At 35.4% G+C, this 13,643-nt stretch overlaps 1 protein-coding gene across 2 annotated transcripts in view; it reads left to right on the top strand.

Moving 5' to 3' along the window:
* LOC123557515 (CD109 antigen-like) overlaps positions 1 to 13,643 on the top strand; it is a 35,543-nt gene that overhangs the window by 12,135 nt on the left and 9,765 nt on the right. For both annotated transcript variants that reach the window (XM_053543828.1, XM_053543827.1), the window contains exons 10-24: positions 96 to 323; positions 1,237 to 1,387; positions 1,825 to 1,997; positions 2,656 to 2,754; positions 3,351 to 3,416; positions 3,804 to 3,986; positions 4,454 to 4,720; positions 5,949 to 6,000; positions 7,043 to 7,220; positions 8,058 to 8,175; positions 8,902 to 9,015; positions 10,385 to 10,483; positions 11,646 to 11,774; positions 12,201 to 12,339; positions 12,547 to 12,723. In XM_053543828.1, the coding sequence (XP_053399803.1) occupies positions 96 to 323; positions 1,237 to 1,387; positions 1,825 to 1,997; positions 2,656 to 2,754; positions 3,351 to 3,416; positions 3,804 to 3,986; positions 4,454 to 4,720; positions 5,949 to 6,000; positions 7,043 to 7,220; positions 8,058 to 8,175; positions 8,902 to 9,015; positions 10,385 to 10,483; positions 11,646 to 11,774; positions 12,201 to 12,339; positions 12,547 to 12,723 (2,173 nt within the window). The remainder of the gene's footprint in view (positions 1 to 95; positions 324 to 1,236; positions 1,388 to 1,824; positions 1,998 to 2,655; positions 2,755 to 3,350; positions 3,417 to 3,803; positions 3,987 to 4,453; positions 4,721 to 5,948; positions 6,001 to 7,042; positions 7,221 to 8,057; positions 8,176 to 8,901; positions 9,016 to 10,384; positions 10,484 to 11,645; positions 11,775 to 12,200; positions 12,340 to 12,546; positions 12,724 to 13,643) is intronic.

Here is a 13,643-nt window from a genome sequence, read left to right as displayed (position 1 = left end):
CGAAATATTCTCAATAGAAAACACTGAAGATACTATGCAGTACATAAATTAAAAAAATATATATTCTTAACCAAGATTTAAACCTGTACACACAGATTGACGGGACTGCAACATTCTCAGTACCTATGAAGAGACTCAAGAGTATTGAGAAGTTCATGGACAGACGGTTTTTTAAAGTTGGAGCTAACGTCACCGAAACTCTCACAGGATCCAAACTCTCCGCAACGCCAGAGAAGATTCAGTTTTTTGACAAAGCAATAAAACTAGATTTTCCAGATTCTTTACCGGACAACTATAAACCAGGACTAAACTATCTTGCAGTGGTATGTATTCACTTATTACCCATGGTGACCCATACTGACAATTTAATTGCCTGGTCATATTGAAAATAAATCAACTTTTTAATACACATATTTCAACTTAAATAGGTACTATTTTCACTGTAGATTTTACATGCCAGCCTATACAGGACAGGATTTTTCAAAACCTGGAGACGGTATGGAATGAAAAACAGTGCTAGCAATGTTTTTTGTCCACGCTGTCCCGAAGGATGGGAAAGCACTTGCCTTACTCAGGCAGACATGTTTAGGTATTTTTCTTACCTACCTTAAATACAAATGCCATATGTTCAAAGATGTTGTAAATTAAAATTTGCGAAAACCCGATGTCGTCATTATATGATAAGGTGAACTCCCACCCAACCAGATAGACAAGAATATATTCTTCCAGTATGATTTATGGATTTTTTTAGGAAGCCGATGCATGCTATGTCTGTTTACAAAGTAAACATGTGTCGGACAACATTCCAAAAAATATTCCATAATTATGTCTGGAAAAATATGACAGTATTGTAATTCATGACCAACAAAGTTCAACATAATTGAGCAGCGACATGAGAAAACATAGTGCATATGCGACAAGTCTGGTCAGGATCCATACTGTTCGCTTTCATATCCTATTTCCTTATTAAGGAAACCGTTAGCGAACAGCATGGATCCTGACCAGACTGCGTGGATGCGCATGCTGGTCTGGATCCATGCTGGTCGCACATGCACTATGTTGGTTTTCTCATGGTGCTGCTCATATGTAACAAATTTATGCCCATGAAGAAAACTGAGGTAATTCAAATATGCTTCCGTCTTTAATATTTGTATGAATAAAAAATAAAACTGTTTACACTATGGTCAGTAAAAGCACATGCTGAACCTCCCTCCAAAGTGTAATTTACCATTTCAGTTGAAAGTTGCAGAACAGGACGATTCTCCACCCAGTATAAAGAATGGTAAGGTGTCTGTCAACGTCACGTTCTATAGACCGATTGTTACCACCACTACCACCACCACTACATCTACCACACAACCACCACCTCCACTGAACAGCACTGGAGGTAAGTTGGGTCTGCCTTTTTCTTTCAAAGGTAGTCCATGTTCGTTGATGTTATCAATTTCCATTTATTTTTTTTCGCATTCGAAAATAAATGTCCTTATGAAAAAGTAGTTCTGGCTGAAACCAAAATAAAATGGTAATAATAATGACAAATAAAAATGTGTCAGTGAAATAGAACAGTTTGGAAATTCCAAAATAGATTAACTTTTGGGATTTCCTAGATGATACTAAAGGATATAGCAAGTTTCTTTTCTTTAGTAATTCTAAAGATTTTGTAGACATCATATACCCGTTTTATTGTTTTTCTTTTTTCTCATCTACCAAGTTAAAGGTTACCATATAATTGTGTCGGCTTAATGTCAATAAAAAAGAAAAAAGTCCAAAAACCGAAGCAAAAAAAAAGAAAAAAAAAACGCGGGAAAACTCTATTTTTTTCAGGAATAATTTTGGAGAGAGAGATTAGACCTGAAATAATGATATCACCTCGTCGTTGGTGGTGGCCCAGGGAAAAAGAAGAGAAACAACCGGAAATGTTCTTTCCTATACCCAGTGATGGTATTATAGAGATTCCCCTGAATATACCTGCAGATGTTACCAGAGTTGATATTGCGGTAAGTTATAAAATATCATTATTTGAGCCGTGCCATGAGAAAACCAACATAGTGGCTTTGCGACCAGCAAGGATCCAGACCAGCCTGCGCATCCGCGCAGTCTGGTCAGGATCCATGCTGTTCGCTTTCAAAGCCTATTACAATTAGAGAAACAGTTAGTGAACAGCATGGATCCTGACCAGACTGCGCGGATGCGCAGGCTGGTCTGGATCCATGCTGGTCACAAACCCACTATGTTGGTTTTCCCATGGCACGGCTCATTTGTCTATGTGTGCGTTCTACTTTTATGATTATAGAAGTGAAAATGTCTGTTTCTTAGAAACCGAACAATTTTGAAAAGGCCAGCAATTTGGACCTATGTGTCACTCTTGCCGTTTGCACATCTATCAAACGAATCATGTCACTTAGTCCCAGACACCAGGCAGGAAAATGATCGGTAACTATTCTTTCATTAGCTCGGTCATATCGGAACGAATCTTACTGGGACTAGAACCTGCTTCCTCCCGTAGCCGATGCGGATGCACTTAGCACTCGACTTGCTTCTTCATATTTTTCAACAAATTTTAAATTTCATGTCTAAGAATCGACAGGATAAGATATATAGTCCAAAGGCATTGTAAATAATAATATCATAATGAACATTTTACAATGATTTCAGGCTGAATATGACGAAATTCGTGCTTACCATAACATAAAGAAATCAAACTCGCCAAGTGACAGTTTTCTGCAGTTACGACTACTTACAGATAACCCAAAGGTAAGTTAGAAAGAAAATAAAGGTATTCGTCTAAAGAGTCTGCGAATAAAAAACGAAAAAGAAAAAAATACATTTAGTGTAATTTCTGATAATGACTTAGAAACAGTAAAGAAGCAAACACTTTTAAAACTGATGTAGAGTGTTCGTTTCGCTAATCACGTCAGAAGTGTCTGAAATATTTTATTCTTTCTATAGGGACACATTCTGCTTCCTCAGCGTATAACTTTTGTATCTGTTTCTCTATCAACAAACAGTTATATTAGTATCGTGCTCATTTGAATTTTTTAAGAAAATATAAAGACAATATAGATTGTTTTGTGTTGTAGTGTTTTTTACGATAAAACTTGCAAACAGTTTGTTTTGTGTATTCAGTTCATGAGAAAATAAATATGTAACATAAATATTTCCAGTAAAACAGGTATAGGAATTGAATGAAGTTTGGGCACTCAAAATAATGACTATTGGAAGACGGTGCGATGAATCATAAACGGGCTTACGTTTGCCAAAACGTTGTGCGCTGCAAGGATTCGGCACCGCCGCTTTATGCCAAACTTTGTATAATCAGTCTGTATTTCATCAATATATTTTGTCCTTAGACAGGAGATGTAGCAGGGATACAAATACGTTCCACAGACCCAGCGCAGAAAACAGCAGCATATCAGGTACAGTGAAACCTTTCAAATTTGTACCCTTTTAATCCGGACACTTCTCTTAACCGAACGCACACGCGCGTCTGATACCAAAAAAAAAATAACGATGAATAACATACATATAAAAAAAGAATCTTTTGTATATAGGCAGCATGTGTGTCTTTTATCTCATTGCAGAGAAACTGGAAAGAAAGATCCCTCATTTTGCCCTATTTTTTATTTCGTCATATAAATATGTGTTTTAATTTTCATAAAGGTTTACACTGTAACCTTAATTATTTATAAATCAAATGCGATATACTAAATGATATAAGCAAAACATGTTTCATGTTTCGTGTCAAATGTATGATAAAATTATAGGTTTACATGGCTTACATGTACATTGTATTGGTTTTTTAGGTTATTTCAAAAGGAGATGTTGTGCTATCTGGGACAGTTGATCTTACACCAGGTATTCTGAACTTCCCTGTAACAGCAGATATGGCACCAAAAGCCAAACTCATGTTGTATTATGTTAGACCAGACGGGGAAGTTGTAGCAGACGGTCTTACCTTTAATGTGGAAGGTATTTTTGAAAACCAGGTAATGAACAACTTTTGACATTTTAGAACTCTTAATTTTCCGTATTTTATTCATGTTTAACGCTTGGTTACATATTTAAATGTTTGTATCTACCCGTCTCGATGGGTCGGTTTAACTATAAAAACAACAAAAAAGACCGAAACTTATCGAATCCTATGGAGGATTTCTACCTTTCTTTCTGTACGAGCACTTGCAAATGCATTGGCAAGCTGAGAACCATCTGTTGCAAGAAACTCTTTCTAAAAGAAAGTTGTCTCCCTTTGTGTAACTGGTCAATAGCATACAAGAATATGTATCTGGCAGATATTTTAGTCTCATGTATGTTAGCATATTAGCATAGTACACGGGTTGCTGACTAGCTTCTACACAAAGCTAACCTTGTACATGTTATACTATACATTTAAATTGCTTATATGAATAGAATGATGATCAGTTTTGTAAATTCGTTTGCAACTCCCACTTCATAGGTGCAGATTAACTTTGACAAACCTCAAGTACAGCCCGCCGACAAAATCAAGCTGACAGTCAATGCCGATCCGGGATCAAAGGTCAACGTCTTGGCTGTAGACAAAAGTGTACTTCTTCTAAAAACCGGAAATGATGTAACAGCAGATGATGTGAAAAAAGAGTTGCAACAGTATGATACAAAAGGCGGCAGACATCCATGTGCAGACTTTTTCTGTTGGAGATGGCCAATGCCTGCCCAAGGAGACGACGCACATGATGTTTTCAATGTAAGTACTGTATAACATCTGCTAAGACCCCTCTATATAGATACAGCTTATCTACGTAAGCAGGCATCGAGTTCCTCTCTGAAGCGACACATTCTGCATTACAAATACATTTTGGTCTTCCAAGTTGTGTTGCTAAGCTCGGAGATGTTTAGCTGTATACTGGAATGGCCTCAGCATTCTAATATAACTAAAAATTTCCCCGCCTTTTACTTACATATTGGAAATGTTCCCGCTTTTTTTTTCTTTTTTTTTTTTGTTGTTGAACTAGCGTGCTTCCATCTAGCTGCGCTTGTGTACTTGAAGTACTCCAATCTTCACACATAAAAATATTCCAACTTTTGTATTCGCTTTAAGGAAATGTTCCCGCCTGACAACTTTTATTTCCGTCTTCCAGCTTCTATACTGAAAAGATTTCCTCCTTTCTACTAGTGCATGGGAATACTTGCTATCAAAATTCAATTTTGACTTCTCCCACGAATTTAAGGCATTCAAAGGTTATTTCAAGAAATAGATCTATGATAAATGTATTGCATTTTACTCACGAAAATACGGGAACCAGAACGAGGCTATGTCTTGCTGTAATGGGTGCTATATGACCGTTTGTGAAGTCGCGTAAACGTGTGTCATATGGTCAAATCTTTATTTTGACCATCAGATTCAAATAAATTTACATTGTTTGCAGTTTTCATCTGTTATCCTAATCTGGCATACGTAGGACTTGTTTAGCAAAATCATGGGAATTGCGCATTGCATAACGTCAAATTAAGAAAATAAATTATGTCTTTTGTCTCTAAGCATGTCGGTCAAATATAAGAAATACCATTTATAAAATTAAAGGATTTATTTTTTTCTTTCAATATCTCACCTTTTTAAAATAGCTCACCTTTTTACATGCCACGTGTCCTTGTCTACACTGATGTATAATCAATGGAAACTTAATGACAAAAATGATTTTTTTTCTGTTGTATTATTATGGCAAAGAAAAACCATGCAGAGCTATTAGTTTGTAATTAACAAAACTGTGATAGCGGGTCATTATTTAATATTTCTTACATCTACATTTCTTAAGTACAAGGTTTTGCATAGATATTTTACACGACAAAACAGGATTAGTGCTTAGTAGTACTGACTTTCATATCTTCAAACAAAGTACAAGTTCTTATTCAATTTTGTCTTTATTTTCATTATTTTTATTTTCATGTTGTTGCTTTGTTTTCTCCTTCTCTAGGGTGCTGGACTGGCCTACATTACAGATGCACTGATCTATAACCATAAAGAGCGTATGTAGTTTATGTTTTAATTGTAATCACTATAATAATCTTCTAAACATATGTATTTTTGTTAATTTGCACGTACAGTTTACCCTTTGTTGCTTTAAAGTACGGTTTTACTACGTAACGTTTTAACTTGAGGAAAAGGATATTAATAAAACGGTACTCATGATGTTTGTAATGCGCATTTTGAAATTATCGGGAGTCATTTATACCGTATTTTAGATAGTTTTGATAAAAAAAAAACTAGTTACAAGTAAATAACAGGAATCAATCTTTGTATCCTGTCGTGTGAGAGACAATTTCTGTGCATAAAAGGCTTGTCTTTGCTTATGTTCAAAACGTTGTTAAATAAACGAAACAAGTTTTGTAGTCTCCAACCGGTTACATACTGGTTGCGAATATGATTTTGCAAAGTACATGTATCGGTTTTGGGCTTTATGTTGTTATTCGTTTACTGTTTTAATGTATTAAGAACATTTTTGTTTTAAATGTAAGTACATACTACTAAATATTTGTTTTGATGCATCTTAATATCATCGAGCTAGGCACATATGAAAACGCTTTAGTTTTACTGTAGAAAAAGAACTAGTACGTCATTTAGGGCCTTTAGAGACATGTGTGCTTTCCTAGAAAGAAACGGGTAATCATGTCATAATGAAAACCCTGAAAGCTAAAGCAGCTGTCGAGGGTGACTATTTATTCAAAGTCAGCAGTCTTAACTGCAGGGTTTTGGAGCTCTATAGCAAATAAAATTAGCAGCAAATTTCAACACATGTAGTTGATATGTCTGTATCGCACGGCTAAATACCCATGATCTAGTTTGAACATGCATATGCGATCAATGTATTATAAGAAATGACAAGTGACAAGCAATGTAGCCATAGGAACATACCTTCAAAAATGTGTGTTACCTGTTTCCTTGAATAACTGACTGATGAATATACACGGTTCACAACAAATTGAATCACTTAGCAGTGTTGTAACAGTGTAACACCATACTACTTATGAACATGTTTGTTATGTGTGGAGTACTTTATGTCTTACCCAGCTTGGACGGGGCCTATGCCGATGATGAGGCGAGGTGGAGTGATGATGGATGTACCTATGATGGCTTTTGCTGGGGCACCTGGTCCACGCCCAGTTCCGGAGAGAGCGCAATTAAAAACTGCTAAACGAGTCCGAAAATTGTTTCCTGAAACGTGGATGTGGCGTTCGCAAAAATCTCCGTATGTTTGTTCCCGGATACAACTGCTTATTGTTTGTATAGTCATAAAGCATACAGCAAATGTTTTGCCAGTTTGCTTTAAATGTATTTTTCACAGTGTATGAACAGTTCATTCTCATCATGTGTGATTTCCAAAACCATACTTTTGGTCATCATGCAATACCTGCACCACTCTCGTCTGTCAAAGTACAGTTGAAACTCGGTATCTCGAACTTTAATCGAGCGTTTTACTTCGAAATAACCGAAATTCGACTTGAAATGACATTTCAGTGTGCCGGGACATGAAAATGTCTTCGAGATAGCCGGAATTCTGAGATAAGCCAGTTCGAGATATCGAGTTTCGAGTGTATATGTGTACGTATACCCTTGTCTCTCTTTCAACAGCGGTGTATGTTGATTACATGATGGCTGAACGAGGCACGGTAATGATGACTGCAGTACCAACAACAACAAGGAAGTTCAGTAAATCAGTTGAGAGCAATTTTGTATCAAAATCAGAACTTGCAAAACCCTCAAGAGTAAGAAAGCTCTTCCCGGAAACTTGGCTTTAGAAATCACAAGATGCGTTGTACGTTCATTTAGCAGTAAGACAGATGTGATAAATGTCTGTGTAATGAATGCTTTTGATTTTAATTACGAGTAATTTCAAAAGACTTTGTAGTTGTTAGAGATTTCGTTCCGTATCAGTATACTCATGGTTATTTACAACACCTGTGCCCACTTCTACTGTTAATTTTTAAGGCATGTTTTGAATATAACCGTTTCCTTAACAATAGTTACAAATGTGAAAGTATCTCTCATTTTATCGGATGAATACATTTTTGTGTATCGTTTACAGAGGAAATGGTACAGTTGTATTTGAAGACACTGTCCCCGACACAATTACATCTTGGATTGCCACAGCTTTTGCAGTTCACCCATCTTCTGGTCTAGGCGTTTCAGAGTCGTCCGCAAAGGTAACCAATTTTAACCTTTTGCCTGCTAAATTTCTAAAAATAGACTGGTCCATCATTCAATTTGGGCAGTACCATTTATTATTCAAAGAGGTGTTCAATGAAAATTTACAGACCGGAAAGCGGACAGTGCAGACCATGACGTGCAGGCTGATCTTGGTCTGCACTGGTCGCAAAGGCAGAATCATTTGCCTCCAGTAGGCTTAGGGTTAAATGTTTCAACGATTCTAATAATTTGACAGAAAAAAAATGTGGTCAACAGTTTAAACAAATCACGTGGCCAGTGGTGTGTATAAATCATGAGGCTGTTTGCATGTACAAAACACTTGCCAAAAGGCGGTTGTAACTTACGCGACCAATTGCGAGTATAAATCACGTGATCATTTCCATATACAAAACACTTTACATAAGATTACAAATCACTTGGCTAATGACGTGGACAATGGCGCCTTCTTCTACAGTATAAATCTCGTGAACTTCAGTATACAGTGGTACTTTAATAGTGTTTGATGGCCATGCTGATTTTACCATCCTTCTCTGTTTAGAAAGTGTACCTGTTTAGCAAGTGACACCAAGTAGATTAAAAAAACAGAATTTTTTTTATTTATAGCCGCTACATGCTACGTGCATTACATCTGTTCATACGTCTACCAATGCTCTTCTTATTCTTTTACTTTTGCATCTACAATATACATATAAATAATATCGCCATGTTATTTATTTTCACAGCTAAACACATTTATGCCTTTCTTTGTGAGTCTTCAACTGCCGTACTCAGTGGTTAGAGGAGAGAAGGTTATACTGCAAGCAAATGTGTTCAATTATAGTCCATATCCATTGTTTGTAAGTCAAAATTTTAGCTATAGTCTATTTCCGTTGTGTCTTAGCAGAATTTAAGGTTTCAGCTGTAGTCCATTTCCGTTGTTTGTATAATATAAATATTTCACCAGAAAGTTTCATTTATAGTCCATTTCCATTGTTTGTAAGGCCTAAAAAAATATTGTTTGTTTCCGGTAACATGCCCCAAGAAAGTAGGGTAGGTAGGTAGGAAAAGTTTTTGTTTTTAGAATATCTTTTTTACAATGAAGAAAGAGCAACTTCCCTTGAAAAGTATAAAAAAAAATATTAATGATTTTTTTTCCCAACGCTATAAAGATATTTAGGGTCGCGGCAAATTTTTAGGGTAGGTCGAGATAACGGAAACAAACATTTTTTAGGCCTAGATAAACATTTATCAAAACGTTGCGACTATAGATCTAGTCCATTTCCGTTGTTCGCAAGTAAGTATTTTAACAGAACCTTTCAAGTATAGGCTATTTAATAAATATTTTATCAGTCCGTTTCCGCTTTTTGTAGGTTAAAGGGCAAGGAAAGCCTGACAATAGGTTAAATTTATATGAAAGCCATCTTCAAACCTTTCATAATGCTGAAAGAATGTTTGGAATCGGACCACTATTGATAAAGATATGGCAGTTTGAAATTTTAAAAAATGGCCGATTATGGAGGCGGCCATTTTAGTGTGTTTATAACGTCATTGACACACTGTTGAATTTTTTTATTTAGCAAATAACCTTTTTAATAGATTAATCTTATATGTTTCTTGAGTATAAGATGTAAAACATGGTAATTTCTTTCATTATAGCTGTAGAGAAACTATAGAGAAATTATTTTACAGAAATAAGTAAATACAGTTAAAATATGTATTTAGAAATTTAATAAATCCGCCATTTTGTTTTTTTGTTGCCATGAAAACAAAATGGCCGCTATTTTGAAAAAAATATTTAAATGCTCATAACTTTCTCATTCTTAAACCAATTTTGAAAATTCTTTCACTTCTTTAAATGATTTAAGAAATCCTAGCAGATGGATTTAACATAACAACAACTTTGCCTTTCCAATAATACTTTTTTTAAAAAGTTGACAGTCTGACTTTCAGATTGTATGAGATTATGTTTTAGGATTATCTATTACTTTGTTCCTTATGTACAATTTATTTACATTAGCGTACAAATGTATCTTCTAGACAGTGAGAGCTGGCCAACATCTAATGATAAATCTTCAAAGTCTGTTAAAAATAAAAGTGTGGTCTTGTGAACACTTTGTTACATTAACAGTATGCCCACAAGGGACAGTTGATATGTTCGCTTACATAGTTTAATCTTCAATGTAACCAAGACCTTAGTATAACCAGCATTCGCTTTTTTCATTTCAGGCATATGTACTTCTCAAAAGAAATCCAGAGTACGAAAACATTCATATAACCTCATGGTGGACAAGCACTTACTCAGCTGATGTTGCCAGATTCGTTAAGGTTTGTTTAACCGGATTTATTACATCTTAGTAGATAATAACACATACATTTAAACAACAACATGATACAGTATTATACAAAAAGGTCGGAGTACAAGATTTTACGACGATAGAGACTTCAGGACTGACAGCGGCTTATAGTTTGTAAAATGTAAATAAAATAGAAAAAGTGGAAACTCCACAGGACGCTCAACACGACAAAAACGAAAATGTTGCAGGCTCGGTTTGATTGAGCCTGTTCATGGACGGTAGTGGAAATGCATGCTACCGTCCACGCCCTCTAGCCCCGGGTTCAGCAGAACTCAACATTTACACATGCTACAAGTACAAAAATCAATTTAGAAATCTCCGCAGATGTATTCATACGGTGGTGCACATGGAACCTTCAATGGTACACTAGCGTGTAATTCCATGGAGCCTGCATATCACAGGAACTGCCAAAAGACAAAATTAAAAAGCAGGCACCATATCGATGGGGTGGTTATACAATACCCAAAGCTATGAAAGCAGGAGTATTGGAACCACCCAGGCCGAAATGTTCAAGCTGATAAACTAAAAAGTACCAATACCACGACATAAAAGTCGTGCTGAACGATCTGAGAAGATCGAAATACAACAGCCCTGATTGAATGTACGGGGAGACTTTTTACGGCCGCCACACGGCACAAACAACTCTGCTGTGATAATAAAATAGAAAAAGTGGAAACTCCACAGGTCGCTCAACACGACAAAAACGAAAATGTTGCAGGATCGGTTTGATTGAGCCTGTTCATGGACGGTAGTGGAAATGCATGCTAAAACAGATATATAGTAAATATTGCATATCAAATGCGAAAATGTAAAGGTGCATAATAATTGCTGCATTCTTGGCTAGAGATATGAATAACGTAATTGTTAATAGTTGAAATGCGTATTCGAATTTTTACTGGTTCCCTTGAAAAATTTGAGATATATTAGAAGTCAAGTAATAGGTTTCATTTTTCATTTTCAGTAAGTGTTCATATAATGTCCTGGTCGGTGAAAGCATCTCGATTGAAAACGTGACGCACATTGACTTTAGTATGTAACTCCTGGACACATATATCACAACACAACAAATTCAGGAAAACTGCTGTACAATAAAGAAATTAATAATTAACAAGTATATTTCTTTTTTGTAACAGATTGAGCCTAACTCAGCTGCAGCAGTGTATTTCCCTATTATCCCTAAAAAGATCGGGAAAATCAAGGTTCAAGCTCATGCACAGTCACTATATGCAGCAGACGCCGTTGAAAAACAACTCTTAGTAAAGGTAAATATTTCAGCTAACAAATCACAATGTCCAGTGATTAACCTGGAACGATTAGGAAATTTGCATAATTCTGGAAGTAAATATTACTCGTGTGAGTAAATATTAGCAAGCCTCAATGTGAAGTTCCTAAAACTGAAATGTTAACCGTAATATGAGGTTTCTAAAATTGAAATTTTAATCGTAATGTTGTCTCTTAAACTGCACTTTTAACTACAAACTAGAGTGTACTCGAAGCAAAGTGTTGAAAAGTTTTGATAAACATCTTTTGCAATGATCCTTTGAAGATACATTCTTACATCATTTACGCACTATTCTTTTCGCCTCCTTTTCTTCTCATGCCGCGTAACAAATGTGTATACTTTGTAATAGTACATGTTTTCTGTATAGTACCATTTAACCAAAGTATATGACAATTTCTACTTCTAGCCTGAAGGAACACCGCACGAATACAATATTCCAACACTGATCAATCTCAAGCAAACCCCAAACTTTAGCACCACAATTCCCATTTCATTCCCTATGGCAACTGTAAAAGGATCTGAAAGAGTTCTCGTCACTGTAGTAGGTAAGATCATATTTGGATATTTCTTTTGACATCTACTAGACAGATATTTTCAGATAAGTGTAGATTCCTTATAATACTGAGCAATTCTTGATTTATTATAACGTTTATTATAAAGGTAAACGTAATTTTCTCTTATTGAAAACATAACTATATATAAGATACTCTTCGAAGAACATGTTATATGCTTCATTTTATTATATATTACAGGTGATCTAATGGGACCTAGTATAAATGGCCTGGATTCCCTACTTAAAATGCCATATGGTTGTGGTGAACAAAACATGCTTAATTTCGCTCCGAACATCTTTATCACCGAATACCTCACCACAACCAACAACTTGGACGAAGGAACATTCCAAAAAGCAAAGAACTTTATGATAAAAGGTATATTACAGTTTTATGCTATCACCGATAACAACAATTTACCGGATTTTTGCAACCAAGTTGTGTTTTTGCCACTGACCGAGGAATTTTATCGCTTAACGTTCCGTCTTCATTGTTAGTATGTTTTACTTTGTCATACATATCCACTTTGTAAACATCTGTATATTTTAGTTTAAATGGGCTTTGGTCTTGGAAATTGCCGTTGTTTAAATTACAAGTTGCCTTCATCTTAAAAGCTATATACATATTACCTACGTTAACACCGTATACTTACAATAGGACCTGAGGCGTCAATAGTTTTTGATTGTGGTGTGTAATTTTCATATCTGACCAGTGACATCATTTTTGTCGCCACTTAATTTTTATCGTCGAGCTACGAGGGGCGTTCAAAAAGTAATGTTACTCCGTATGTAGTTTCGTAACCGGTGGTTATTTTTAAATGCGATTTTCGGCACATTATTGAGCAATTTATTTGAAACAAAATGCCAAAAGAATGATAAAAATCGGTAGATTCAAAGTAAAAATATTAACATTTGAGTGAGGTGTACTCGGGTATACTGAACCATTTTATGTCCAAAATGTTGAGATTATAATATGGAATTCCTCGATTTTACTATTCAACAACTAAAACTGTAGTTCAATTTTCAGTTTGAACAGTTGAAACAAATCATCATCTTTACATAAACATTTGAAAACCAAAATAAAAAAAATGATAACACTAAGAGTATTAAATTGTGTGTGAATACTTTTACTCGAAAAATGATAAGTTGAGTACAATAAGCCTCTTCAGTTTTGCCAGACGTCATGTTCATCGTTGAAAAAAAATCTTTTATTTTAAGTTGATACTAATTTCTTAATTCTCGATTGCGAAACAAGTTCTTACAACTTTGATTAATCACTCTCGAGACTAATTCAAGATG

This window comes from Mercenaria mercenaria, chromosome 5, assembly GCF_021730395.1.
Source record: "Mercenaria mercenaria strain notata chromosome 5, MADL_Memer_1, whole genome shotgun sequence".
NCBI classification, from domain to species: Eukaryota; Metazoa; Mollusca; class Bivalvia; order Venerida; family Veneridae; genus Mercenaria; species Mercenaria mercenaria.
This window is presented reverse-complemented; position numbering and strand designations above follow the sequence as displayed.